The 26,912-nt window shown below is 40.8% G+C and overlaps 1 protein-coding gene across 2 annotated transcripts in view; it reads right to left on the bottom strand.

Annotated features, from left to right (window-relative positions):
- The window catches only part of CCNY (cyclin Y), a 188,601-nt gene that overhangs the window by 34,432 nt on the left and 127,257 nt on the right, over nucleotides 1-26,912 (bottom strand). For both annotated transcript variants that reach the window (XM_081048606.1, XM_081048607.1), the window contains exons 3-5: nucleotides 17,688-17,722; nucleotides 6,257-6,357; nucleotides 726-761 (exon numbers count right to left, since the gene is read on the bottom strand). In XM_081048606.1, coding sequence (XP_080904732.1) covers nucleotides 726-761; nucleotides 6,257-6,357; nucleotides 17,688-17,722 — 172 coding nt within the window. The remainder of the gene's footprint in view (nucleotides 1-725; nucleotides 762-6,256; nucleotides 6,358-17,687; nucleotides 17,723-26,912) is intronic.

Raw genomic sequence — 26,912 nt, 5'->3', positions numbered from 1 at the left:
TCATGCTCAAAACAAGTCTTGATGCTATATTTAAAAAAAATTGGTAAATGATGTACTTTTAAATGTTTTATGTTGAAATAAAATATTAATGGTAAATCTTTTTAAGTAACTTTTTTCTATGATTCCCTGTTTTAACTGAGTTTTTAAATTAACTGATCTTCAGACTCGTATCAGACAGGGTTTCTACATTATGTCTAAATGTACACCCAATGCAATATACAGATGATGTATTACAGAAAAGTACATTTGAAACCTATATAATTTTACTAACCAATGTCACCAGTCAATTTAATAAAGACAGAAAAAATAAAATGCAAAACAACTTTTCAAAGAGATTTACAGCAAAATTTTCTCTACTAAATTGAAACTATAAACATTTTTTCCATGTTAAAGTAGCACACAGTAAATTTTTTTAAACAATATTTTATAAAAGATAGAATGTTTAAACAAATTATACAGAAAACAAAGAGTAAAGAAGAGGCAGAACATTCTCAAGAAGCTCTGTTTTGTTTTTGCTGGTGTCAAACACAAACACCCATCTGGTTTCCTCTAATTAGGCAGCAGCTCAGCACTTACCTGGGAAGTTTTGGTAAATTACACTAACTTTAGAAAGTCTATGAAAATATAAAGGCCAAAGCAACTAGAGCGTAATAGGAAAAAGACAGGAAAAATATAATAGTAGATAACACGTAATGTTTTTAGCAGAAAATCAATCATCCACATACCTGTTTTTGATGTGGTAATATATTGCGAGAGCTACACTGTAAAATAAAATGCAATTCAATGTTTCATAAGCATACTCAAGATGTTGTATATTATCTGACATCAGTCTGACCATAAATATCTAAAGTAAAAAGTAAAATGATCCATCTAAACAGTTTCATTTAATTCAGAATGCTGATCAAAAAAATGTACTCTTTAAAGTAAATCAGTCTGGTACTCATTCATAACAATTATTAAATCTTTCCCAGAAATACCAAAACTTCAAGTGATATTTACAAATTTCTCTTCCTATCTGAAATTTTAAGCTTTCCTCACTTGTACAATATAGGCACCATGTAAAAACAAAAAACAAAACAAAACAGGTGGTACAAATTAAACACTTTTAGAAATCTCCAACTCAGTACATACTATTTTAGAAAATTAGTGGTTTCTTTATAACTACCAGAAATAAGTGAATATCACCCACAGTAGTTTGATATTTTTTCCCTTAAATCAATAACCTCCTGGCAATCTGCCTGACTTATTCATTTGCTGAACCCTTATTTGTAACACAACCTTAAAATTTTATTTTACATTTTAAAAGGTCTTAATGAAGACATTCCCTGCTCCTGAATTTTTTCAAATGTTTTTCTGATTATACAGTACATTATATTCAATATGGCAGAAATTTTGGAAAATATATAAAGTATACAAAAAAATAACCATTTTGCCTAAAGATGACTACTATTAGCACAAGATATATAGATTCTGTTCCTGAATAATTTATTAATCATTCCTCTACTACTGAACATGTTTCTAATATTTTACTATTATAATTAACACAATAAATATCCTCAAAGGTAAATATTTGTGCAACCTGTGACTATATTATTTCCATAAGAAAACATCTTGTAATTGGAATTACTCAAAGTCATTAATAACTGTAAGGCTCAACACATATATTGCTAAATATCTTTGCAAAAAAACCATACTAGTACATTTCCCTACCAGTGTCTAGTTCACCTCATCCTTGCCAACACTCACCTTGAAGGTTTTGATAAAATGTTCTTCAACTGGATAGGTAAAAAAAGTGTACCTGTTTTCAATTTGAGTTTCTCTGGTCACCTATCAAGTTGGCAGGGTTATTCATGTCAACTGGACAATTTTTTTTAATTTCCCCTTTTGTAAGTTGACTAGCTCCTTCCACTATTTTTGTTTTACTTTAAAATTTATTGCAGAAGCCAAAATTCATTTTTTTCAGCTTCTAAGAACATAGCTAATTGGCTGTATCAGACTGTTCTGGGTCTCCGAGCACAGAAACTGCCATCCAGGGCACCAACATGGAGATGGAGGTCCAGGGCTCAGTTCCATACATTTCCCTCACTCAGCCACATTCACTTAGGGACTCAGTATGCATATTCTGGATTCCAAATAGCTCAGATGCTTACTGAAGTTTATCACTTAACAAGACAACAGCTAATCTCACTGTATCACAAAAAACCATGTTCCTACAAATATCTCTTTCCAGATCTATACATTCAAATGATTTCAGCTAAGTGTTAAAAGTATTTATGAGCAAATGATAACAGATTCTCTTTCTCCTGACATTTTGAAAAGAATCTAAGCTGATAAAGGAATTGTAATTGGGGTGAAAGGGCTTCAGCATTTTAGGACATGATAATATGGTTTTCAAAGTGCTTTCACGTAAGTGAACAGCCCTGCAATGGAAAATAGTAGGTGTTACTGATTCTATTTTATACATGAGAAAATTCAGGTTCAGATACCAGATGCCAGGATTTCTGACCCGTATAATGGTTTTGTACCCTTTCATTCTACCATGTTGCCTCTGGAAAAAACGGAAGAAATTACTGTTTTATTCATTTCATAGTCATGCTGTGATGATTGTTTTTCTAATCTAATGTTAGATTTAAGCTAAATGTTTCATATGATTGGATTTGATGTAGTGATTAATTTAATCACTTTGAGAAAAAAAATGATTCTTGCTTCCCCCATGAGAGTGTGACACAGGAAAAATATCACTGGACTGGAAGTCAGACCAACTTGGGTTTAAAACCTAACTCCTTCATTTATTAAGAGTTCATTCGGCTCTCACGAGCCTTCATTTCCTCATCTATAAAATTGGGAAATTCAACCTACATCACAGAGTTGTCATGATAACCAAATGACAACCAAATGATAACCAAAAGTTCTAAAACTGAAGTTATTACTATTGTTATTCCCTTGTCAATAATTCTATCTCAAGAGGTCTCTGACTTCTGCAGACTGAGTGAAAATCTTCACACTGAAATAATCACATTGTCACCTGATTTTTCCACCTGGAGCCAAAAGTAAGACTGGACATTACTGTGGCCTCAGACCTCCGTGAAAAATAGAGCCATGCTGTAGGCCAATTTCCACTCAAGCTCATATCCCGGAAAGTGAGAAAACACGGCTGAGGACTCATGTACAGTACAGCTCCGTAGGCCAGTTTAGTCATCTTAAAAGAAGTGATTCTTGGGGGGCAAAAGGCAGTCAGCTGAAAACTGAATCTGTCCTCGGCTTCACACTAAATGCCCAACTTCAGAGGTCTGGTCAGTTCTGCGACATCCTCAGAAAGTGGTGAGGTCTCAGCAAGGATGGGCTGGACCCAAACCAGAAGTACAGGTGGGCCAAACCTGTGCAGTTGGGCAGTTGCTCAGCTGCTTTTGCCACATAGCTGGGAAGAAAGAAATGCTATTCTCTTGGCCAAGAAAACAAAACAGATTTGTGATCACTGGCACTGCACTTGTCTTACTTCGTTCCTAGAACTAAATCAGCAAAGCATATGATGATCCTACGACTTCGAAGGTGGTGGGTCTGGCAGTGCTGAGGCCTGAATCTCGGAGATACAGAGGCAGGACTCTCCAACCGTCAGACACCATGACTCATGGACGACTGGCCAGTTGTGTGAATGTAGCGCCACACCCCCCACACACACTTGCCTTTCATCATCATTCCTATGCTCCTTATGGGATTTGGGGAAGGAATTGGTCGCAGAAGCATGGGGATGGTTGGTTAAACTCTAAATTCTGTATCAGAGCTGTTGGCATTTAGGGGAAAGATGGAAAAATCAAGTTCTCAAAAAAGAAATCATGCTCACGAAAAGAATGAGCAGAGTAAGGGCCCAAACTTTTTATACTTAAGCTTTCCTTTCACTGTTAGAATGGCACTCAATCCTCCACCCACTCCCTAACCAGAATTGGTAAATATGTTCATTTTGGCAATTCCCCAATTTACAGGAGGGTTTTCTTCTAAAAATTACTTAGAAATTGGTTGTTTAGAACACAGACCATTTTCTCAAAGAAACAAGGTCATGCTTGGTAATCAGAACAAGGTTAGCCCACAAATGCTCACCACGCCCACGATGAAGCTGAACTACTGTGTTAAAGCGCGTGGAATCAATTTTAACATCTAGGGGGTGAGGGCCACAGGTTTCCTGACAGGTGTAGGACAAGGCTTAGGGCTAAGTTTTACCACAGGAGGGCATTCACTTAGCATCTTCCTACCCCCTTGTATTGTCAGGGCAGGATTCCGATGGAACCACTTCAACTAGGGTCCGCCCTGCCCAGCTCGTAGGTCCAACATGTATATGTTTAAAAACTGGGCACTTTTTAAAACAACTAAGCTACTGACTGAAGAACTTCAAATTTGGGCGGTGCAGAGAAAATGTCTTTTGGATCAGGGAAGCACACTCTCCACGCTGAATGTTCTGTCTCGATAGCTATCTTAACTGGACCAGCTTTTCACCTTCTTTTCCCTTCATATATTAACCTATAGTTTATTTAAAACTTCCAAGGGAACTTTGGTAAGGAGGAGACACGTCCACCAACATCAGGGGTCCTTAACATCGGCCGCCTATTAGAATGTCTGAGAAGGGGTTTAAAATCCAGACATCGGATCTGTAGGGCAAGACACCAAATATCAGTGTGGCTCTAAGCTCCTAGGTGACTCCTAGGTACACCCAGGGCTGGAACCACTGGCTTACACGGACACATAGTTGTAACTTAGGCGTTTGCACCTCCCGGACCTGACACTGAAATAATCACATTGTCACCCGGTTTTCCCACCTGGCTCCTAAGTGTCCATGTCACAGCCAGTGGCAATTTTAAGCCATCCAAGGGTGAAGCGTTGAGCAACTGAGTCAGATCCACTTGTAAATCCCAAGAGCTCCTGCAGGCCCTGAAGGGAGATGAGCTCCACTCCGCTTCACTCCCTGTGCAGAGGATCCCAGGATTCAGGGCAGTTAGCAGCTTTCACTCTGAGCTCTAGAGCTTGAGCAGCTGCTAACTGCCACATGCTGCACAGATCCTAGGGCTTTCCACTCCTCTCCACAACTGCGAATGATTTCCTTTAGAAAGTGCTGCACTTCCCTGGCAGTAAACCTTGCCCAAGGGCAGGAAGCGGCTGAGCCAAAGCCACGGTTGGGGAGCTATGCTGTATACACCTCTTCCCAGCCGTCCTGTGGGTGTATGCCCATCGGTCATTTACCACGCCCTTGAACACCAAGGTACTGAGGGAAGAAGCCCCATTTCCATTTTGATCCTAGACACACGCAACCCGCACAAGAGAAAAGGCAGCCTCCCTTCAAGTGGTCCCCTTTCCCCTTCCCTGTGGAGACAACCTGGACAGTCTTCACTGCCCGAGGCTGTGGCTGGTTGTCACGTGTGCTCACATTCAGAACAGGGCTTATAAGCCCGAAAACCTGGTCCACTGAAACTGAAGAGTACTTCCTATTTAGAAATGTAAATGTTTATTTCAAACACTAACACGAACTGTTGTTAAATGTGTACTTTCTAAAACAAGCATAAAGATAAAATACCCCAGATTTTTCCCAGTTGAGCTCAAGTCCAGACCCTTGCACATCAGGTTCTCTGTGACCTCGTTATCACAGTACTAGTGGGAGCGTCACAGGAGAAACCAGTGTCCCCTCCTACTGCCCACTTTAAAATGAGGACACTGAAGCCCGAAAAGGGAAGGATTTTATCCCAAGACTCCCCCTCCTTCCTAAAACACCATTTGAAAATAAGATCCCAAAGAGAAGGGTCCCAAAGAGACCCTTCTCTTTGGGATCTTATTTGGGACCCTTCTCTTTGGGACCCAAGCCCTCCCCGTTGGTGAAAGAGCAGAAGTTGGAACCCAGATCTTTCTCTGAGACCTCCCGCAGCTCTGAGACTTAAAACTGGGACCCCGTTTTATTTCAAAGGTAAAATGTTAGCCGTTATGCCAGGATGGCTTTAATAAAAAGTGGGAAGGTAGAAATTACACACAAAAATAAAAAAATATGCTGTAATCTACATTTAAAATAATTTAAAATTTTGGGTTTTCTAGGTAATTGGTAAAATAAACAAATTTTTCAACATCCCTAACTACCAAAATCACTTTTTAAAACCTTTTTTCATAGTCGATGGCCTCCCCTTGCCCACTGTTACCCTTCCCAGGTCATACAACCAACCAGCTGGACGTCAGGTTAAGGAATAGAAAAGGCATTTGGTTAAGCAAAAATCTGTATACCCACCATTTAATTGTATACTTGAGGTTTGGTTGACTGACTGTGCTATCATCTAGGAAAATAGTGGAGCACGAGCTGTATTTCCTTGCTATTTGTCCTGGAGGATGCTAGAAAACAATGGTGACAAAACAATGACAATTAAACAGGGCTCAAAATTCTTCCAAAGAACATCATCCCCTTAAACTTGAGATCAGAACACAGAGGGAAAATGTCTTAGCAAGAAATGTGAACACTACCAGCAAGAATTGTACAAATACACTTTTCCATATAATGAAATTCCTTGTTCTTCCATAAATAAAAGTCGCCGCCACCATTCCCAGTCCCAAATCTCCTTCATTAGGAAAATAGTACACTCTGACAATCAAGCATCAGAGAGTATGGTGCAGAGTCTGTAAAAATCACCTGCCCTGGGGCCTGTGTGAAACAAGAAGTACACCGCTCATTACACCAATGAAAGCCGCTAATTAAGGTAGCGTCCTGGTTTTTATGTACCAAGATCAAGACAAAAGTCTACTGTACTCATTTTCTCTGTTCTTGGGGTACGGAGTATTTGGGGGCAATGGAAAATGCAGCCAATGTTAATTTAGAATCTCCTGGTTAATCTGCTTGAAGAGGTGAGCCTATGAAGAAAAGAAAAAAGTATTCCTTTGTTAGGGCAAAACACTTTTTTAAAGGGAAGGTTATCTGATACTTTTGAAAATACTACCAATGGATGACCTTCAGGAATTGTGCAGTCTTATGACTGGTTCTTACAAAACTGTACAAATTTTTAGTTCTCTGAAGAAGTTGAGAATTGAGAACTTCTTCTCAAAGGTACTGGTAAAGAAAACAGAATTATACACTGGTAACCGCTAACATAGATTTTTGGCGATTAAATGGGCAATATAATTAGTAAACACCAATGTGGATAATTCTTGCTCAAAAGCAAGTTAGAAAAAAAAATCAAATCATCCAAATGAGTTTCCACTTGGCTGGTGCTATGTTAACAGTCTAAGGGTCATTTTCAACAACCAAAAAAAATTTCTTAGGGATAATAAAATTGCTAACCTGCCTACCTCCAATAAACCCTCAGTATCTATAATTTATACATGTAAAGAAAGCCTTAAAGCTAACCAGAGACCAAAAGCCCTGTTTGATACTTTAATATTTCCTTCTTATTTAATAAGGTTTCTCCTCTGTAATAAAATTATGGAAATATGCAACAGCCTGAGAAATTAAAAAAAAAAGATGCTATGAACAGAAAATCTCCCCTCAAAACTAAATAAATGACAATAGTCACTATTTAAAGTATACATATCCAGTTCCTTAAATCACAGCTAGGGGGCACTGCATTACTGAAATATTAATACCCTCTGAACACTGGTTTTATATAAGTACATGTAGGTTAGAAGGAAATAACCAAAATCAGGAATTTCAAAAGATAAGGCTCGTTCATGGGTTTCCCTTCTTAAGCGTACACTGTTCTGTGCCTACAAAAGGAAAGCCATGAAGAAAGCTTGTCAAGTTCAAGTTACAACTTGCGTGTCAATTTTAACATGGCATTTTCACATCTGTCAAATTAATCACAACATTCTCATTAAGACAATCCTAAGGCATTAAAAACAATTCTTTCTCTTTTTAAGCTCTTGTAGCAATCACATTTAAGTCACATAAGACACACTGAAAACTCAGAATCTAATAATTGCTTTTAATATGGGTGGCAAGTTTTAAAAATCCTTATGAAATTTTTCCCACCCATGCAAAATCTACTACAAACGAAACCTCAAGATGTTTAACACAAAAACTCAGTAATTAATTGATGTGTTAATGAATTCTTAGATACAGGATAACTTTGGGAATAATCCCAGCAATGAAACAGAAGGACAATAATAATTTGGTTCTATTTCTTGTAGGATTCCAACTATTTCCTCTGAGACAAATTTCAAGATTAAAATATGATGGGAGTCAAGCAGAGGAGTGATGAACTCAGGTGAGTACATGCCACATCCCTTCACAATCTAACAAACTACCTTCCTGAGCTAACAGGCAGGAATACCCCTCAGCACACACAGTCCCTGGGGGTCAGATGGTTAACTCGAAACCAGCACCACGGAGACGCCAGCCCTGGCCCAGGATTGCCCAGCTGTCAGCCTGAGCCTCCCAGCACCAGGGGCTGAGGAGCCAAAGTCCTCCATTGCCCAGAGGATGCCAACTCAGCTTTCAAACTATTTAACTGATTTCTAAACCGAATAAAAATCCTAAGCATTAAGTTATGAAGATTTTTAGTTTAGGGTATCTCATTACTCTAAATACCATTTGGGCATTAAGTCATTTGTTGAATGTCAGGACTACAAGATTCATAGAATGTAAACTTCTCTTGATCTGAAATCCACATCACTAAAAATACAGTGTTCTGGATAGTTCACATATATTCATTCACAACTCACAAACACCCAACAAGGCAAGTAGAATTCCCTTTTAACGGACAAGTCAAAGGAGATCAGAGAAATAAGTAACTTTCCCAAGGTCAAATCTAAGACACCAGAGCTCAAAGCCACATTTGTCTGACACCAAAGCCACGCCTTTCTACCTACAGTTAGTTCGTCCCTTGCGCCATGTTCTCCCCGACTTGTTCATACAAGACCCCGCAAGGCCTTTTCCTTCTCTGAGCCCCCTCATCCTCAGAACCCCGCCAACGGCCCTTGCTCAGAGCTCCTTCCTGCCACCAGACTCTCTGGGCTGAGTGTCCTCCCGTGTGCTCTTATGCTCCTGCGTGAGCCCTCCACGGCGCTGACCAATCCCCGTTGTCACTTTCAGCTCACTCCTCTCTGCTCTCTCCTGGGTCTAGATTCTCAATGTCTTGGAGGTAGACTGGATCATTTTCTCGAATCAGCAAATGAGGAACAACTCCATTCCAGGGACCAGACTGCCTCGTTGGCTCTCACCACAGCCACCACACAGGAAGCTGGCCTCCATGTTCTCTGTGAGCTGGTCATAACAGGGCAGCCACAGCAGAAAGGAGGGGGCCGTGCATCAACAAGCTGGCAAACAGGAGATCGTGGCAAGGGCCCACGCCCCTGGGCAGTGCACACACACTCAGGACACTGCAGTGGGGCAGTGGCAGGCTCTCTTGTGGCCCTGCTGGGAATTAGCTAATGTGGACGAGATATTCCAGTACAAGACGGGCAAGAACACAGTTGGAGTCAGAAAGCCTGTAGTTCAGGATGCAGCTCTGCCAGTGATTAGTTGTGGGAACTCGGGGAAGTTACTTAAGGGGGATGATCACACATCCTGGCTTGCTGGGGACAGTCCTCGTTTGCCCCCATTATCCTGGAGTAACCAATCCTAGCACCCAGTTTCACACTCAATATTGTCCTGATTTGGACGATAAACCATTAGGTCACCTTGTGCTTTAACTCCCCAAGATTCAGTATCTTTGCCTGTAAAATACAGAGAGCAGAGCAGAGCCCACCCCTCCATGTGGTGCTGTGAGGGCAACACCTGGGGTGCTGAGCACAGAGACGGTTCAACAAGTACTAAGTAAGTCACTGCCAATACTCAGTCCCTGCACTTTGACTTCCCATTTTCAACAGCTGGGCACAATTGTCCTACCACCTCTTAGGAATTGTCAGGATCAAATAAAAATAAACCATCAAAACATATGAAGGAATATTAGGTTGGTGCAAAAGTAATTGCGGTTTAAAAAGTTTAAAAATTTGCAAAACTGCAATTACTTCTGCACCAGCCTAATGCTAGGGGAAAAGAAGTTGTACATGTTTGCTAAAAATTACATAAATGAAATCTCCAAAACTGAATGCTGCAAAAAAATTTTTTTTAATCGTAATTCTAAGGGGAGCAAACTATGACCCTGATGAGAAGGCAGGATTGTGTGGGCACAGAGATTGAAATCTGCACCAGCATTCCTTTATTAAAAATTAACGAATGGCTTGATTTGTGCAGAACACGCAGGGACAGAGCACAGAAGTGGGGAAGAGGCTTGGGTCCCCACTGCCACCACCAGCACATCACGGTGCAGTCTCACAAAACCATGGGGCCGGGAGAGTACTTTCTTCATTTTTACAAATGAGGAAACAGATGAAGAAAGTATCTTTACCCCAGTTACACAGCTAATATGGAGTGGACACAGGGACATTCTGTGGGCTCCCCTGTGCAAACCCAGAGCACTTGCAGTTGGGAGAATGACAGAATGACACACACCATGGCGCCGGGGCGAGGAGAGAGGAAAGCTCCATCATCATCCCTCCAGCACCGCCACGGCCTCAGAGACACAGAGCTAAAAATAACAAAACAGACAGAAGAAAAACCCCTCATCTTTGACTGTGACATGGTAAATGAATATTCCATGGAAAGAAAAAGAGACTTAACAGCTCTTAGTAAGATCAATTTCTTACAGCAGAGAGAGGGAAAAAAGTAAAAAAAACTAAATAGCCATGGAATTAAGAGCAGAAGTGGACAAAATCATTATTCTATGAAAGCAGAAAAACAGACCAACACTGGGTCTCAAGAACAAACACTAGGAAATGCCAATTTTGAGGTAAAATTTTGCTCTGTTTTGAGTCATGCATGCTGTCACTATAAAATAATTACGTTCATTGCTTACTTCAATCCCAGGTCAAATCTTTGCTTCATTATGACTCTGTGCACTGACACTACAAGGGTTGCCAAAAAAATGTGCACACATGACTTGTATTCCTCTTTTGTTATCGGTATATATCGAGCATTTCAATTTTAATACAGTTTTTTCCTTTCTTAAAATGTGTGTACATTTTTTTGGCCCCCTCTGTATAATGAGAAGCACTTTTTTCTCATTGTAGTTCCGGCTGTGAGGCAAAATCCAGAATGACCATCCTTTAGGACAGGCATCATCTGAGGGAGAAGGGTTTCCTGATGGCTGCACAGAGGCCGAGCGGGGCCACTGCAGGCTTCCCACTCGTGCAGAGTGCACGGCAGCCAGCACAGGGTTTGTTGCTGCCTGAGTTCTTTCTGTAGCTATAAAAGACAGAGGTTCATTTCCAAAATTAAGATTTTTTTTTACTATACTTCATTTCTTGAATGCCAGTGGTCAAATATACTCCATGCTATAGTTTTGGCGGTAGGGTGGAGTGGGAAATGAGCTTATTCTAGAATGCGGGGGGTAAGGTAGAGCAGATGTCTATCCAAGTGTAGGTCTTAAAATGTTTAATTTACAGAAAGACTCAAAAATTGGTTAGACTTGGCCCAGAATGTAAGAAATTCAAGTCTCTTTCCTACTATTAGAGCTCTCTCTTCTACATAATTAGTAAACTGTCACAGAAATTCAAATGTCAAGTATTTGTACAATGCAAATATTTAAGGGCCTACACATATCCCATCTCCACTGCTATTCATAACTATCCTGTGAGATGGGAGGCAAGTGGTATTGTCCTCTTTAAGGTGAAATAATTAAAGCATTTTACCAAGTGACATAGTAAATTGGCATCAAAAACAGAGAAGTATTAGAAGAATCCCAGTTCGGGCCACCTGACTCCTCATAAAGTGTTCTTGCTATACCACATTGTTCTTCACCAACACCCCTTCAAAGTTCCCTATGAATGCAGTTACACTGGTCAAAACTTTACTGGTGGGCAGCCGGTTAGCTCAGTTGGTTAGAGCGCGGTGCTCTTAACAACAAGGTTGCCGGTTTGATCCCCACATGTGCCACTGTGAGCTGCGCCCTCCACAACTAGAAACAACTACTTGACTTGGAGCTGATGGGTCTTGGAAAAACACACTTAAAATAAATAAAGAAAAAAAAAACTCTACTGGTTCTAGAAGGTCATTTCTTCTTTTGCGAAAAGTTTAAAATTTTAAAAAACCAAAGGTGGTAAAGAAAAAGTGAGAGTTGTACTTTGAAGAAACAAGTATCCTACTCCTGATAAGTTCAAAAATTGAATTCACAGAACTTCAAACAAAATAGTAAAAGCCAAAGACCAGTTACTTTGGAACACAGTTTGGCAAGTCTTCAAAATGTTAAATATAGAGGACCCAGCAATTCTACTCTTAGGTACATGCCCATGAGAAATGAAAACATCTATCTACATAAAAACATGTATAACAGTGCTCATCACAGCATTATTCATAATAGCCAAAAGGTAGAAACAACCCAAATGTCTATCAGCTGATGAATGAATAAACAAAATGTGCCTCACAGTACAATGGAATATTACTTGGCCACAAAAAGGAATGAAGTTCTAATACAGAGAGTGCCAAAAAAATGTATACACAATTTAAGAAAGGAAAACTGTATTAAAATTGTAATACTCAATATATACCGATAACAAAAAGTGAATACAAGTCAGGTTTGTCTCCTGCAATCACAAGAGATGCTCAAAGTGGTTACCATCTGTGGGGACAGAGCCACGAGTGTAGTTTCCAGGCTCTCGGCCTCACGTGGAAAGGTGCTGGCTCAGGTAGTAAATGGCCATCAACTGTGATTGGATGGCCATCAGCTGTGGCTCGTTGGCCGTCAGCTATAACCAGTGAGCCACTGGCCACTAATATAACTGCTGTGGCTACGCTAGCAGCAAATGGGGGGCTAGCAAGAAGACGATGGCTGAGCTAGCAAGCGTGGATTGTAGTTAGCACGGCGGACTGCAGCTAGCAAGTGGAGTGGGGATTGCGGATTGCAGAGAAGCGGACAACAGGTTGCGGGTCATGTGGCTCCTGCTTCCTGTGTCTCCAACCCAGCCTCCAGTGAGACTGTAGTGGTATGACTCCCCTACCTATGGCTCCGTGGCTGTTCCATTTTGGTCTCACCATGTCCTGTGTTCTTGTGTGGGGAGCGGGACCAGAGACTCCGCATGACACCCTGCATAACACCATCAGTGTCCAGATACTTCTGATTGTGGTGAACTACTGCTTGAACATAGATAACATCTCTTAAAATGTGTGTATATATACATTTTTGGCACCCCCGGTATAGACTACAACACAGATGCACCCTGAAAATGTTTGCTAAGTGAAAGAAGCCTATCATAAAAGGCCACATATTGTATGATAACATTAAATATAAAATGTCCAGAATAAACACATCCATAGAAACAGCAAGTACAGCAGTGGTTGCCAGGGGCTTGGGGGAGGTGGGGAATGGGACGTGATTGTTAATGGGTACTGGGTTTCTTTTTGGGGAGATGAATATGTTCTAAAATTGACTGTGCTGATAGTTACATAACTCTGTGAATGGTTTTCAGTATTAAAAACCATTGAATTATATATTTTAAAAAAGTGAATTTTATGGTCTGTAAATTGTATCTCACTAGTTTTTTAAAAATAAATTTTTTACAGAAGAAAAAAAATACTAAAAGACCGAAGAGGGGAAAAATATCCTATGGGATGGACTGAAATTGGGGTATCAATAAGAATTCATGATTTCTAAAATGTCTATTTCCTAGATATGAATAGGCCTACAAGCAATGACACCCCATATGGAGTCCAGATCTGGTTTCTAATACTGTTTGCCACTGAAAGGAACCAGGAGAAATGGCTGATTCCAGGGCTACCCAGGAGATATAAGCTGATCCTGGAATATCTTGTGCCAAAAAGCAAGAACACTCAAAAAGGAAAAAAAAAATAGGGGCACCACAAGAACACAGAGCCAGTTTGCAAAGACTGCTACCAGCCAAATCTAGGACAATGTGAGCACCAAAATAATTAAGGACAGCAATAAACCATTGGAAAAACAGAAATCCACAAGTCCATATAAGGTTGAACAGATGGGAAGGATGACAGACTGGCAGAAAAGGTCCTCCCTTAGGACAGAATGACAACTGCCAAATGTGGAGTGGGTCGGGACTGGAAAACAATTTGCAATGAAAATATAATACAGAGCTAGGTTCAAGCAAGAATGATCAACAGATGCTAAATCTGGGAGAAGGAAGAAGGAGCAGGATTATTTGCATGGTCTTCTTAAAAGTGTCTGCTCATAGACTTACTTGCTCGTTAGTTGTAAGGTGAAAACCAGTAAATGCACCCTGGAGAATCTGGACAGCACCTTGCCAGGTGATCAAAATCAACATCACTGACAAGGTCAGATGGATACTGTATCTCCGGATTTGACACACAGAGAAGGGCAAAGGATCACTCCATGAAGTGTTCTGACTGGAAGTACTGACCTGAATCCTCAGACAAATCCAAAAGGAGAAACGTTCTGTTAACAAAACACCTGACCCTGTATTCTTCAATACTGTCAACATCGTGAAAGACAGAGAAAAGCTGAGGTGTCTCCAGATTCAAGGAGACCGAGGGGCACACCAACTAAACTCCACATGTGATCCTAATTTGAAATCGGCACCAGAGAAAAACATGCTACACACAATATTATGAGGCTACTTAACACAACTGGAATATTAAAAAGAATAGTATCACTGTTGAATACTTAATTTTGATAACAATATTGTATTTACACACAGAATCTCGTCTTACGAAATACACATTGGAGTATTCAGAGGTAAAAGGCAGGATGTAGGCCACCTACCCCCAAACGATTCATAAAAAATAATATAGGAATATGATCAGAGCATGAGTGAAAAGTGATAAAATACTGGTTTAAAACTAGTAAATCTGGATGAAGGGTATATGGGAAGTTTCTTCTATATTATTATTACAGCTGTTCTGTAAGTTTGATGTTTTTCTAAATAAAAGTTCATAGATGATAGGCAAACAGACAGACAGACAGATAAGTAGACAGAGTAAAAGAACAAACTCACACAGATCCTGGTGTGGAAGCCTCTGCTTAAAGAATAAGGGAAGGAGAACCTGCTTTTGAAAGTACTTTCCTGACAAAGTACTTGCCCCTTCCCCGATGTTGTGTTTTTCCTTTCCTCTCTCTGTTCCAGAAGTCCCTGAGCAAGGTGAAGGAGCTGAAAACTGAGGAGTTAAGAGAGCAATGAAGCCAACACATAAACTAGTGCAGTGAGGAGGGTGAGGGAGGCATCGTGCAGGGCCTGGAATATCTACTTCTGCTCACACGAGGAACAGCTGTGCCCCCTCAGCCCTCAGCAAAGAACAACAAAGGAACTGAGAAGTCACAGATGAGGTCAAATCAGAACCGCTCCCTCCGCCCCTGTGACAGCGTCTCAGCAATGTGAAAACCGGGCAGCGTGGGCAAACATCTGCGCGGCCTTCCGATACGTGGTGGAAGGAGAACTGACTCTGGGTGGCAAGCACACAATGGGATATGTACATGATGTATTACAGAATTGTACACCTGAAGCCTATGTAACTTTACTACCAATTGTCACCCCAATAAACTTTAATTAAGAAATAAAAATAAAAAAATCTGTGCTGGCTGATGCAGAGAGCAGATACACACCACCTACGAAAGACCAGGGCTTCCATACACAGCAGCTCCCACTGAGAACTGTCCTATCTGTCGGCGGTCCTACATTCGCATGGACTACTACCCTTTACGTTGCATTGCACTTTATTTGTACCTCATAACAAAAGTGACAGAAGGAAGGGGGTTGAGAGCAGGAAAGTGTAAGAAAAGGGAAAGTCTTCTATGTACACAGCCAGACACTCGAGGGACTGCCAACCGACACAGACTTATCGGTATCAACATGTTGGTGTGGAGCGTTATCATTTCTAGACAGTCTGGAAAAAAGAAATACATTAAGATGAGAGAATATAATAACACGTCTCCCCCATGTCATCATCCTTTGTGTGAAATCAAATGAGTAGTGTGAGAACCAGACTATCCAGGGTTCCTTAGTGAGGTGTGAAAATTCCGTCCTCTGTATTACTGTTTTAACTTTCCTGAAAATGTGAATTATTTCCCAAAAAGAAAAAAAATTGGATTCCTTAAGCTTACTGGATTTTTAAAATCTTACTGAGATTAAAACCTTACTTCTTTCATACAAGCACAATGTATTGGGGCTACACAGCAGTTGCTCAATAGATTTGTGTGCTATTAAAAGTAAATCTCCCAAAGAGGGAAGAGCAAGGTTTAGAATTTTTAAAATTTCAGTTGCTGGATCAAGCTCACTACATTCCTTGACTTCTCCAGCTGAACAAGTAAAGAGTATAACTAGAAATGCAAGCATTTTACAAGGAGTCTGCTCCTATCCTATCCCAGCTTGAAATCCATTCAGAAATCCATTCAGATAACACGACTAAAGACGAGCGTATTCCCTCTGAGGCAGGATTCCCAAACGCAGAACAGAATACGCTCCACCCCGGGAACTATGGTCTTAATAATTATGAGAAAACTATATCCATATTCAAAGTACCAGAAAGACTTTCATCAGTTTTGATATCAAACTTGGATAATTAAATAGAACTTATCTATATTCTAACAGGCAATAACAATAACATCAACATATTTATATGGTGCTATAATTAGTCTGTACGTGCCCAGCTTATGAATTTCTTTACAACAGCATTTTGTCCACATTTTCAAAGGGCAACGGAGGCAATATTATGGCTTTAAGTCTCTCCAATACACAGCTTCAGTGCCAAGTACTTCAAGATCTACAAATACTTAAACGCAGACAGTCTAGAAATCCTGAGAAAAACCCTTGTAAGGTCAAATACTCAATGTTGTTTTCAATATGAGAATTTACAGCATACTTATTTTGGTAATTTACCTACTTCATCATGCCATACCTTATGGAGATAGTTTTTTTCCCCTAAAGAAAGGGGCATATAATTAGAGGGAGAGGAAGGGGTGGCTATAACTTGCCTGGACTCCAGACTCTACACTTGCAGGGCTTCACACTACACAAGGGTGCAAGTTGGGGCATGGGGTGTGGAGAGTGACGGGATCGGGGGGGACCGTGGAGATGGAGGGAGCCAGCTGCACATGCTGCTCAAGGAAGAAGGATAAGTTATCTCAATGGGAGACTTTCTGCCTGGCAAGCAAGGGAAGGAAATACTGTTCAGAATGGCCAAAAGACTGAAGCTAAATTCTTTCAATCCCTATAAAAGTGCTGCCAATTTTATCCTTTATTTGAGCACCAAAAGAACATGCAGACTCTACAGACCTATAAAGAAAAATTAGGGAAAGGAGAGTGTACGGAGGCAGAGAGCCTCATGCAAAACAATTATGTTTATTCAAATGCAACGGATTTACAGAGAGAAAACGAATAATTTGGGTGGGGGTAGAAGAAGGAAAGGATTAGAACTTTGAAAGAAGTGCCTTTCATTTGCCTGTGTAGTGTTTGCTGTGGTATGTTCACACACATTTTCCCATGAACAACAGCAGTCTGAGACTTCCGGGAAAACATTTGGGCCAGGGGATACATACCAGCCATACTTGTCCAATTACAAACCCAACTGAGCATAAGGACACTGCAACGTTCTTCGCATTCTTCTAAGTATAGACAAAATACATGAACCATTTTCGCCCATCCCAGACACGGTTATTTAAACTCTTTTCACTGTACAGTCATTATGAAGAACACAGGGAGACAGCTTCACTTACATGGTTAATGAAGAGACTCTTGCGTTTTTCTCTCACTGTGAAAACAAAAGATGCAACAGAAAGGTTACATGCCTGCATGACAATCCCTTACAGGGGGACAAGTGCTCTGTGTTGTGCTCCCATCTGTCCACCAACCAATGTACCCCGTTGCTCCATTACCAAATACAAGAATACGTGACCTGCGCAATGCAGATCTGAACCTGGTTAACAGAGTGTATTATACCCACTTAAACCACGGCACACTAACCAAGTAAATGTTACTATATTTAACCAAGGCATAATAGCTTTCCAATAACTAAATAAAATATTAATTAGTAAATCTCATAAAACTGTATGCATTCATGAATTTAAGATAATTAGCAAATAACAGAACTACTGATTTCTAACCCAAGCAGACCCATAAAGGTCCACACTATTGGGTGAAATATAAACAACAATAATACCTATCACAGCATTAAAGTACAGGACAAAATAAGTCAGGAACACTATTAGCATGGAGTCCAATTCCTCTCTGTGCTGAGTGCTGGGGAATAGTCGGGCTTCTGTCTGGGAGGCGTCTTGGAGCCTCCTGCAGAGCCCTCTCCCTCGGGGAGGCTGATAAACCCCAATACCAAACACTGTCCTATCGGAGATGGACTCTTACACTGTTGGCTGCACTGAGTGGCTCCGCCTCTTCTGCCCCTCCACCCCCCCCATCGTAGTGTTCCTTAGAATAGGGGCCCTCAGCCCCCGAGATGTACAAGGGTGACAAGGAACCCAGAAGAGCTTTTCCATGACCTAGTATCATTGGATTTTGCATTTTCTTTCCTGAACACTTACTTTTGAGGATATATACTAAACAGTCAACACACTTACTGAGTGGGTCATTGTAGAAGATACGTATAAAGAATAGGTTTCCTTCAAGGACATGACATCCTGGGTCCCTGAGAATCAATAATGCTACCTCTGGGTGTCCTAAAACGCCAGGTACAAACCCAGTTTATCATTTGAGGAGCACTGCCCCACCCCCAGCCCCAGTCCACACCCCAAATGCAGTTTCACTAGTTTCAAGCCCAGGGATCTGGGAACTGTTATCCTGGTTTACGTTCTGTTTGGAGTCCTTCGAAGTGCTATGCTCCCTGGAATGACTGCTGTCGCTCTTTCTATCTCAAAGCTGCTACTCAGGGAACAAAAGCAAAAACCAGCCTGAAGGCACTGCTGGGAGAAGGTGCCTGCCTGTATGCGGCCACAGATGGAGCCGTCTGCAAGGCTGCTGGCACGCACCAACCACACACGGCCTGCAGGACACCTGGCCACACCTGAGGCCGGACCAGCAAGCCGGGAGCTGGCTGGAGCGCACCAACAACAGCGCGGACTGTATCTGCTGGGCAGTGCGGATGCTGCGTGCTCACTTGTGACCCAACTCGAAACAAGCGTCCACATGTGCACCGTAACAAAAGAAAAATGAGGGGCTGGCAGGAAGCACTGGGTTTTAACTTCCTGACACTATACACTTTGTGTGTTTGTGCATGCATGTATATGGGGGGGGGGGTGTACACGTATGTATTTTCCGTAAATTATTTCAATAGTAAATTATTGTATATCTAGTCAAGGTTTGCTCTCACACACAGGGGTATGCTGACATTTCTATGATGATTTCCTACTGGCTAATGGAATCTGAGAACACTTTCTGTACAGGCAGTAGACCTGACTGGGTTTCCACCAAATTCCACACGTAACACTTAGTCATTCCTAGGGCACCGAGCAACAGATTTGAGCAGAGGCTTTGTGTCTCCCAATTATGGGAGTCACCTCCGAGGTCACCTCAACACTCTACATCACCACCTTCAGCAGATAAAAGACATCTGTGCCTTTAGAAATATAAGAGCTTGTTATATGGGTACTACTGAAAAGATGAGGTATTATTTTAAAATATGAGAGGGCTGAAATATAGAACTGTCAATGTTTTGACTAATGTTTTAACAAGAAAGCTCTAAAACAAATAAAAACAACATCACAGTCCACAAATAGGAATATTACAAAACTGGATGCTATTCTTGCACGTCTCCTCCAAGGATAAATCGCAGGGAAGAATCAGGTCATTTCCACGAACCCCAACTTGTTCCAATTAGAACAGTAAAAAACAAAAGCTCGCTAAAACTATTATTACAAAACACGTAAGGACAAGGTATCCGAATCTATTACGAATAGCTCAGGCACTCACTGTTTTCATACAAATGAACACCTACCTGCACAAGTTCCCTCAGAGCCACGGAACCTGCTGAGTCTGCTCTGAAATCTGAGTTCACAGGGCCTGAATCAGAAACCACCGTCCTGTATTAGTTTGTAAGGTCGCCCCAAGAGGGTCTCTGAAAAATCCAGCCTAATGTTTATCTGAGAGGCTTTTCCACATATGTCCCTATGACTGACTTCCTTCTGGACTGTCTCCTAAGTCCCCAAAGCAACTGCCCGTCTCCACACAAACAGGAAGAATTCGAGATGCTGGTTCCTGACGGCTAGAGCCTTCCCTGAAGGTATGGGGTTGGGTGGGGTGCATCTCCTGCTTTGCAGAGAGTTAAACACAGCAGGTCTGATTGCCATATCTGAAAAGGCCTACTACTTGCAAGGGAGGTCCTTAGCTGGCAACTGGGAACACGGATTTTTGGGAGGGTTCCCACCATTCCCTAACCAATAAGAGTGGCTCACTGTGCCAAACTATACAAACAATATGGTGTACGCTGAGCATCTGCTTTCCTCCTGGGAGTCTGCAATTTGGTATATACCAGGCAGTGGCTGCCTACCTAGCCAGTCCTCAATACAAATCCTGAGCACTGGGTCTCCGAGGACCTTCCCTGGCGCACCTGGGTGACTCCACTTGGAGGACTGTTGGAAGCCCGCACCTGGCTTCCTCGGAACTCCACCCACGCACCTTTTCCTTGTACTGGCTCTGCTTTGTGTACTGTCTTGGTAGTAGGTCACAGCCATGAGTACCACTATATTCCGAGTGCTATGCTTCTCCGACTAAAGCACTGAAACTGGGGGTGGCCTTGAGGACAGTCAACACGGTTGGCATGCAGAGAAGAATGAAGGGGCTGGGCAGGTAATTCCTTAGTTCCCAATGGCTCTTAGCCTGTAGTTCCAGTGACCCATAAGGTTTCTGAGATACTCTCGTACCCTTACAATGAATTCTTCCTTTTCTCCTAGGCTAGCTGGAGCAGAATTAAGACACTACTATGGGGAGAAACATAATAAAATTGTGGAATCTCTTACCCTGGTATCACCAAAATACGACAAATAAAATGACCCAATTCTAAATCTGTTTTTAAAATAAATTTGAAACCACTAAGGCCATTAATCAGCTCTGAAGTTCAAATGGCTTTAGCCATTTCATGTAATGATACAAGCAATATCCCAACTGATATTTCTGATACTGGCTTTAATCATTTTTAAACCTGAACATTTTTGGTTACTAATAGCATATATCAAAATCTCTGGAGTTCTCAACCTTCCTGCATAATTGAAAGCACTAATAGTCCACTAATAGTTATATTTGCTTTGTTGGAAAAACAGGCAATAAATTGATATGGATAATAAATCTCACCTCCCCGGGAGAAGAATAATAGCTGTCTTCTTTAATCCCATCTATGATGGTTTGTTAAGAGGATTTTTAATTAGCTAATGCAATAGTCCATAATGACTTAATAGAAAACGCACTAGAGGCTTTAAAAACAAGCCATCTAAAATCAGCAAAAACACTACCATTGGCATTAAAAGTGTTCTCCGGATAAAAAGGGGAGTGAGGAGTAAATGGCAGTGTTTGCAATGAGGGATTAAACAAATATCACTAAGGCTGCCTGGGACACTCCCACTCTTAAAAATACAACTTTCTGAAAAAACTCAATGCTTAAATATTGAGGATTTGTTAACAATCTAAATGCAATTTCAGCTAACATCTGTTATAGACAGGCTTTTAAAAAATTACCTTGGTTTCCCTTGTTTCTAAAACAGGCTTCCTACTGGCAAGTGTCAGCCACCATTAGCCATAGGATGTTAGGACTAAAAAGATCCTAAGATGTAATCCAACATCCTTCCTTTGAAAACTAGGAAGCTGCCCCCACAGGCCCAGAGAAGGAGTGAGCAGAGGGCAGTGAGTTGGGCTCCTCAGGCTCTTTCCTCTGCACCACCCTCCTTCCTGGGGCAGGAATCTGACTGAATGAAATGAATTCCGTTTGACAACAGATCATTAGGATCTGATATGAACAGAGGTAAGCCATTGCACAAAGAAAAATTACTTAGCTTATTAATTATGCTGATGTGAAAGACTGGCAGGCCACGCAAGTAAGAGGTCTCAACAATGAAGCAAAGAATTACAGAATTTTGTTTTGAGATGTAAGACTGATGACTGAGATAGCAGAGCCAATGGAGACCACAGAAATCTGGTTCAAAAGAAAAGGTTTTATTTTCCTTTCTTTTTCCCGGTGGGTGACATAGACCAGGCTTTGAACAAGCAAAAGTTCAATATTAATTTTTCTTAAAATCAGTCTGAGAATACCATAAAATTCCCATAGTTTTCCATAATTCAATGAAATCATCATTACTGAATTCGAAACACAAGTGTTGTGCCCTGTCAGGAGCGTAACATGGAGATAACTGCAAAGATATTCTGGGGATCCTGCCCTGCGGAACTCACGGCCTGACCAGGGGGTAAGTCGTGAATGACTAGGCCACAGACTGGCGGGAAAACTGACCCCACCCTTCGGGCCTGCACTAGGCACCCAAGTAAGGTCATCCCTTCCCAAAAGGCTCACCTCCTGCACTGCGGGAGGGTAGCGCCTCCCAACAACTCGGCCTACTCTGAATTCCTCTGGACTTGTGTTTATTTCTAAACCTGGGCTCAGAGGGACATTCTGGACATTCAAAGTGAAGTCTAAGCAACCGTGGCAGATGAAACAAAAATGAAAAGAAAAAATTTCAAAGATGTCTAGAGTAGACCAGTTGTGGAGCGCAGAAATTCTAGGGGAGAGAAGTGGAAGTAGGTAGAGCTTAAGGAGAACCATTTAAAGAGCAAGTATCTATCTAATTAACTGTCAACTAACTTCAGACGTTTTCGGTTTAACTTGGAGAAAACCCAGGGCCAGAGGACTTCCTCAGAAGCACAGACACCTAAATAAAGTGAATTCTTGTAAAACATTTTTCTGATTATAAAAGAAATGCACGCTTAGTTTGGAAAAACTGGAAAACAGGGCAGTAAAAAGAAAAAAAGTACAAATTTAAATTTGGGAAATACCGAGAAACATAAAGAAAAATGTATCACCCAAAAACCCAGAGATAACCACTATTAATGTTTTGGTGTGCATCTTCTCAAAGGGAGTTATTTCTCTATGCATACTTACACAGATGTGTTATATGCATTTTTGCAAATTAATATTTATATATAAATATGTACAAATATACATGTGCACATGCATAAACATAGTAATACTGTGCATTTTTCTGTCAGTGTGTTAGTATTTTCATTGGTTGCATAACAATTCCTTAACACATAAAGGTATTAATTCTTTGTCATATGCATTACAATATTTTTCCCATTTGATGATTTAACTTTTAGGATGCATTTTGACATAAATTTTCATTTTTAGGCAATTTCTTCCATTGCTGTTATAAACTTACATGCCTGCTTCCTCATTCTAAGACTAAAACTCACATTGTTTCAATGTTTATCAGTTGACCCCTGAACAACACAGATATGAACTAGTCCATTTATATGCAATTTTTTTCAACAAATACTGTAAATGTGTTTTCCTTATGATTTTTCGTAATATCATTTCCTTCTCTCTAGCTTCCTTTATTGTAAGAATATAGTACAGAATACATATAACATACAAAATATGTATTAATTGACTGTCTGTATTATTGGTAAGGCTTCCAGTCAACAGTAGGCTATTAGTAGTTAAGTTTTGGGGAGTCAAAAGTTACACGTGATTTTCAACGGCACAGAAAGTCAGCGTCCCTAACTCCCCTGTTGTTCAAGGGACAACTGTACGATCATCACGGTTTGCCTACAACTAGTTAACCCCCCAGAAATTTATTCTGGTACGTGGTGGTGAGGTTACCATTTGATTTTTTTTTTAAGCCAATACCGGTCTTTGTAACTCTATCCCTGAAATGATCTGCTCAAATAACTCAGGGCTGGACTAGGGCAGCGATCTTAAAACCAGGTGTTCAAGGAGGTCTTGAAGATGCTGGGGTTCCCTCTCTACCTCCTCCTTCACAAGGACTTTTCCCCCCTTTCCACAGAAAATGGCGTGCCAACCCACCCTGGATGTGCACCCACCCACATGGAAGACCTCTCCCAGGGCACTGGACATAGGAACAAAGGGACATGGGGGTGAGGCAGGTAACCTGCGGCACGGCCTGGATCTTCCTGTTCTGTGGACATTTCTACTGGGGTCTCGGAGGACGTCTGGCTTCGTATCTGCAGGCATCACACACAGTGGTGACGATTCCCATAAGGACCACGCATCTTCAGTGGTTAGACTCCCATCAGAGACACAGCTCCAAGGGAGAGGCCCAGGGGAGCAGAGCATGGAGAGCGTGGCCAAGCAGGAAGCCACAGCAGGCTGGCAGCAGGATTAGAAGAGTGATGGGGGTCACGGGCATATGTGCTACCATGTTATATGAATTGAGGGAGAAAAGAAAGAAATCAGACCTTTTCTGACAGAAAATAAGTCTGATATGACTGACTAAGGTTCAACAATGATGCCTAGCTTTGCCACCAAGGTCATATGAAGGACATGTGACATTCTGACAAAAACATATTTAAATCAAAAGAAAAGCTGAAAACATTAGTTCAAAGGAAAAGCACAGGTGAGGATCTTTCATTCAACAGACATTTAAATTCTTTCTATGGGTTAGTCACTGTACATGGCATATAGATTTAAACGCATGCAAAACGTGCAATAAATGATAGTCACACAATGAGAGTCACAGCTTCCACAGAGGGGTACGCAGACTGTAACGAGGTCAAAGGAAATCAAGGAATGAGTTCTGAAATGAATCAGATTCATTTTCCAATGGCTCTTGAGTGTATAGGTTAAACCAGGTGCCACCAATGAAAAGAGGAGCGGATGTAATTAAAGATTATTTGCATGTCAGGTAAAGCCTTTTTGGTGTACTTCCTAGAACCTACAAAAGTGAGAAGCTACTATAACTGGGTGAGAAACTCTTTTGCAAATCAAGTGGATTCCAATTCCTTATTGTAAACAAAATTGAAGGAGAACAAGACTGAACTGTAGTTATTAGGAATTACTTTAGATGACAAATTCCTTGGAGATTTTTTGATATATAAATCAGATGGAATAGAAAGAATTCAATGATATTACTATATCAAAACTCCTTCTATCCCTTTCTATTTATGTAGATGAATGAAGTTCCTCAAAAACTACAAGAACAAAGAATTTAATGATGACGAGAGCCTCGTTCTCGTAATATGTATTATCCATCCATAGAACATCTCAGTAAGAAATGTTTTCCTAAAAATTATTTCACTTTTCTATTTAATTACTCTTCATTCAAATTTTGATATGTTTGCGTTGTTTTGATCAACTGAGGGCTAATGACAATAATAATGCTACCTCAATCCAGATTTTATTTTTAACATTTAGACACTTCTAATTATAAAAAATTAAATTTAGGTCCACATTTTCATAGAAGTATGACAGTGTAATAACTTCTAGACATCAAAATATATTACATTAGGATGAAACTCTATGGACAAAATGGCAGGGGAATACAGGTTGAAGATAAAAAAAGAAAGGATATGAAATTTCCAACTGTCAAAGAAGAGCATGTTCGTACATTTTTAAATGATTGATGATTATCAAATCACTATGATGTTGACATTTTATTTGAAACATTTTTAAACATAAGGGTAGTTTTATTTTAAAGTATCAATGTTTACAATGCATCAGAAATTACATCCTTTGATAGGATGAAAATTTTTTACAGTCAACATAAAAATGTGCAAGGGAGTTCATAGTTTTTCAAACTTGTTTTCCATGGTACACAGGAAAGATAATATGAAAATTACTGGTGTAAAAGCTCTGGGATCCTGTGGATTCTTTAATATCTAACTGCAAAAGTATTCCCTATGGGACCTGATAAGCCACAGGGAGACACACAGTGACTGACAGGGAGCTGGAGGGAGGGGCATCCTGGAACAAGCACGCGCGCGAGTGAAAAAGAGAACTGGGGACACAAAAACACAGAGAGGTGAGCACAGGAAGGGCATGGGACGCTCTGATGGAAAGGCTCCCCGACAGGGCCCAAGGATCGGCTACTGCTAAATGCCAGATGCGCAGGGACCAGAAAGGCTGGTCCTCATGATGTACAAGTTCAACGCGGCCCAGGAACAAAAACATGACCCCAAACAAAGGAAGTCCACAAAACATTTTTTTAATTTCCATATTTATGAAAGAATGTGAAGAAAACCATGGCTCATATTTTTTAATTTTAATGTTTCTACTTTGGCTTTAAATCACTCAAAGGACAGCGGATTTTATATCTTTAATTATTTCAAAGAACTCTTGAGAAACACACAAACACACGGTTTTATTTTTGTCCAAATTCTTTTTAAGGCAAAGAACCTCTAAAAACCATATTAATTAAAATTTAAAAAGATGTCGTTTGGCTGCTTCCTCCTGATACCTAAGTGTAGGAACTCATGTCTTTGTAAACAGTGAATTAAAATAGTACAGAAAAGGAAAAGACTTGGAACGGCAATTCTTTCCCACAAGCACAAGTGATAGCACGAAGAGCCAAGCAGGCCAAGCGAACCATTTTCTCCCTCCCCGGGCAACTCCAGCGCCACCCCTGCCCCATGAGGAACCCTTTCTTTGTTGAATGGCTGTCATACAAAGAAATTCTGCAATCACATCCGTTTTTATGAAAAAGTGACTGACAGCAGATAGTGTGGCTTGGGCAGAACCTCTCTAAACTTCAGCGGCTGGGGGGTCTAATTAGCAAGCATTCCGTGATCATTCTGGTATGTTTCCAGTCTTTGAACACTGAGAAAAGGGGCCACGTCCAGCCTAGATCTCTTTGATTATCAGAGGAAAGGAATTTAACAGTCAAGAAACTGCTAATGACTTAAAGCAGGTACCATCTAAATCAGAATAATGAACAGTTGACAGGCAGGGGGCACGGCAGACAGAGCTTGTTTGTCAGGCCACTGAATGGTGGGGAAGG

Source organism: Rhinolophus hipposideros, assembly GCF_964194185.1.
Source record: "Rhinolophus hipposideros genome assembly, chromosome: 1".
NCBI lineage: Eukaryota > Metazoa > Chordata > Mammalia > Chiroptera > Rhinolophidae > Rhinolophus > Rhinolophus hipposideros.
The sequence above is the reverse complement of the archived record's forward strand: the minus strand, read 5'-3'. Positions and strand labels throughout refer to the sequence as shown.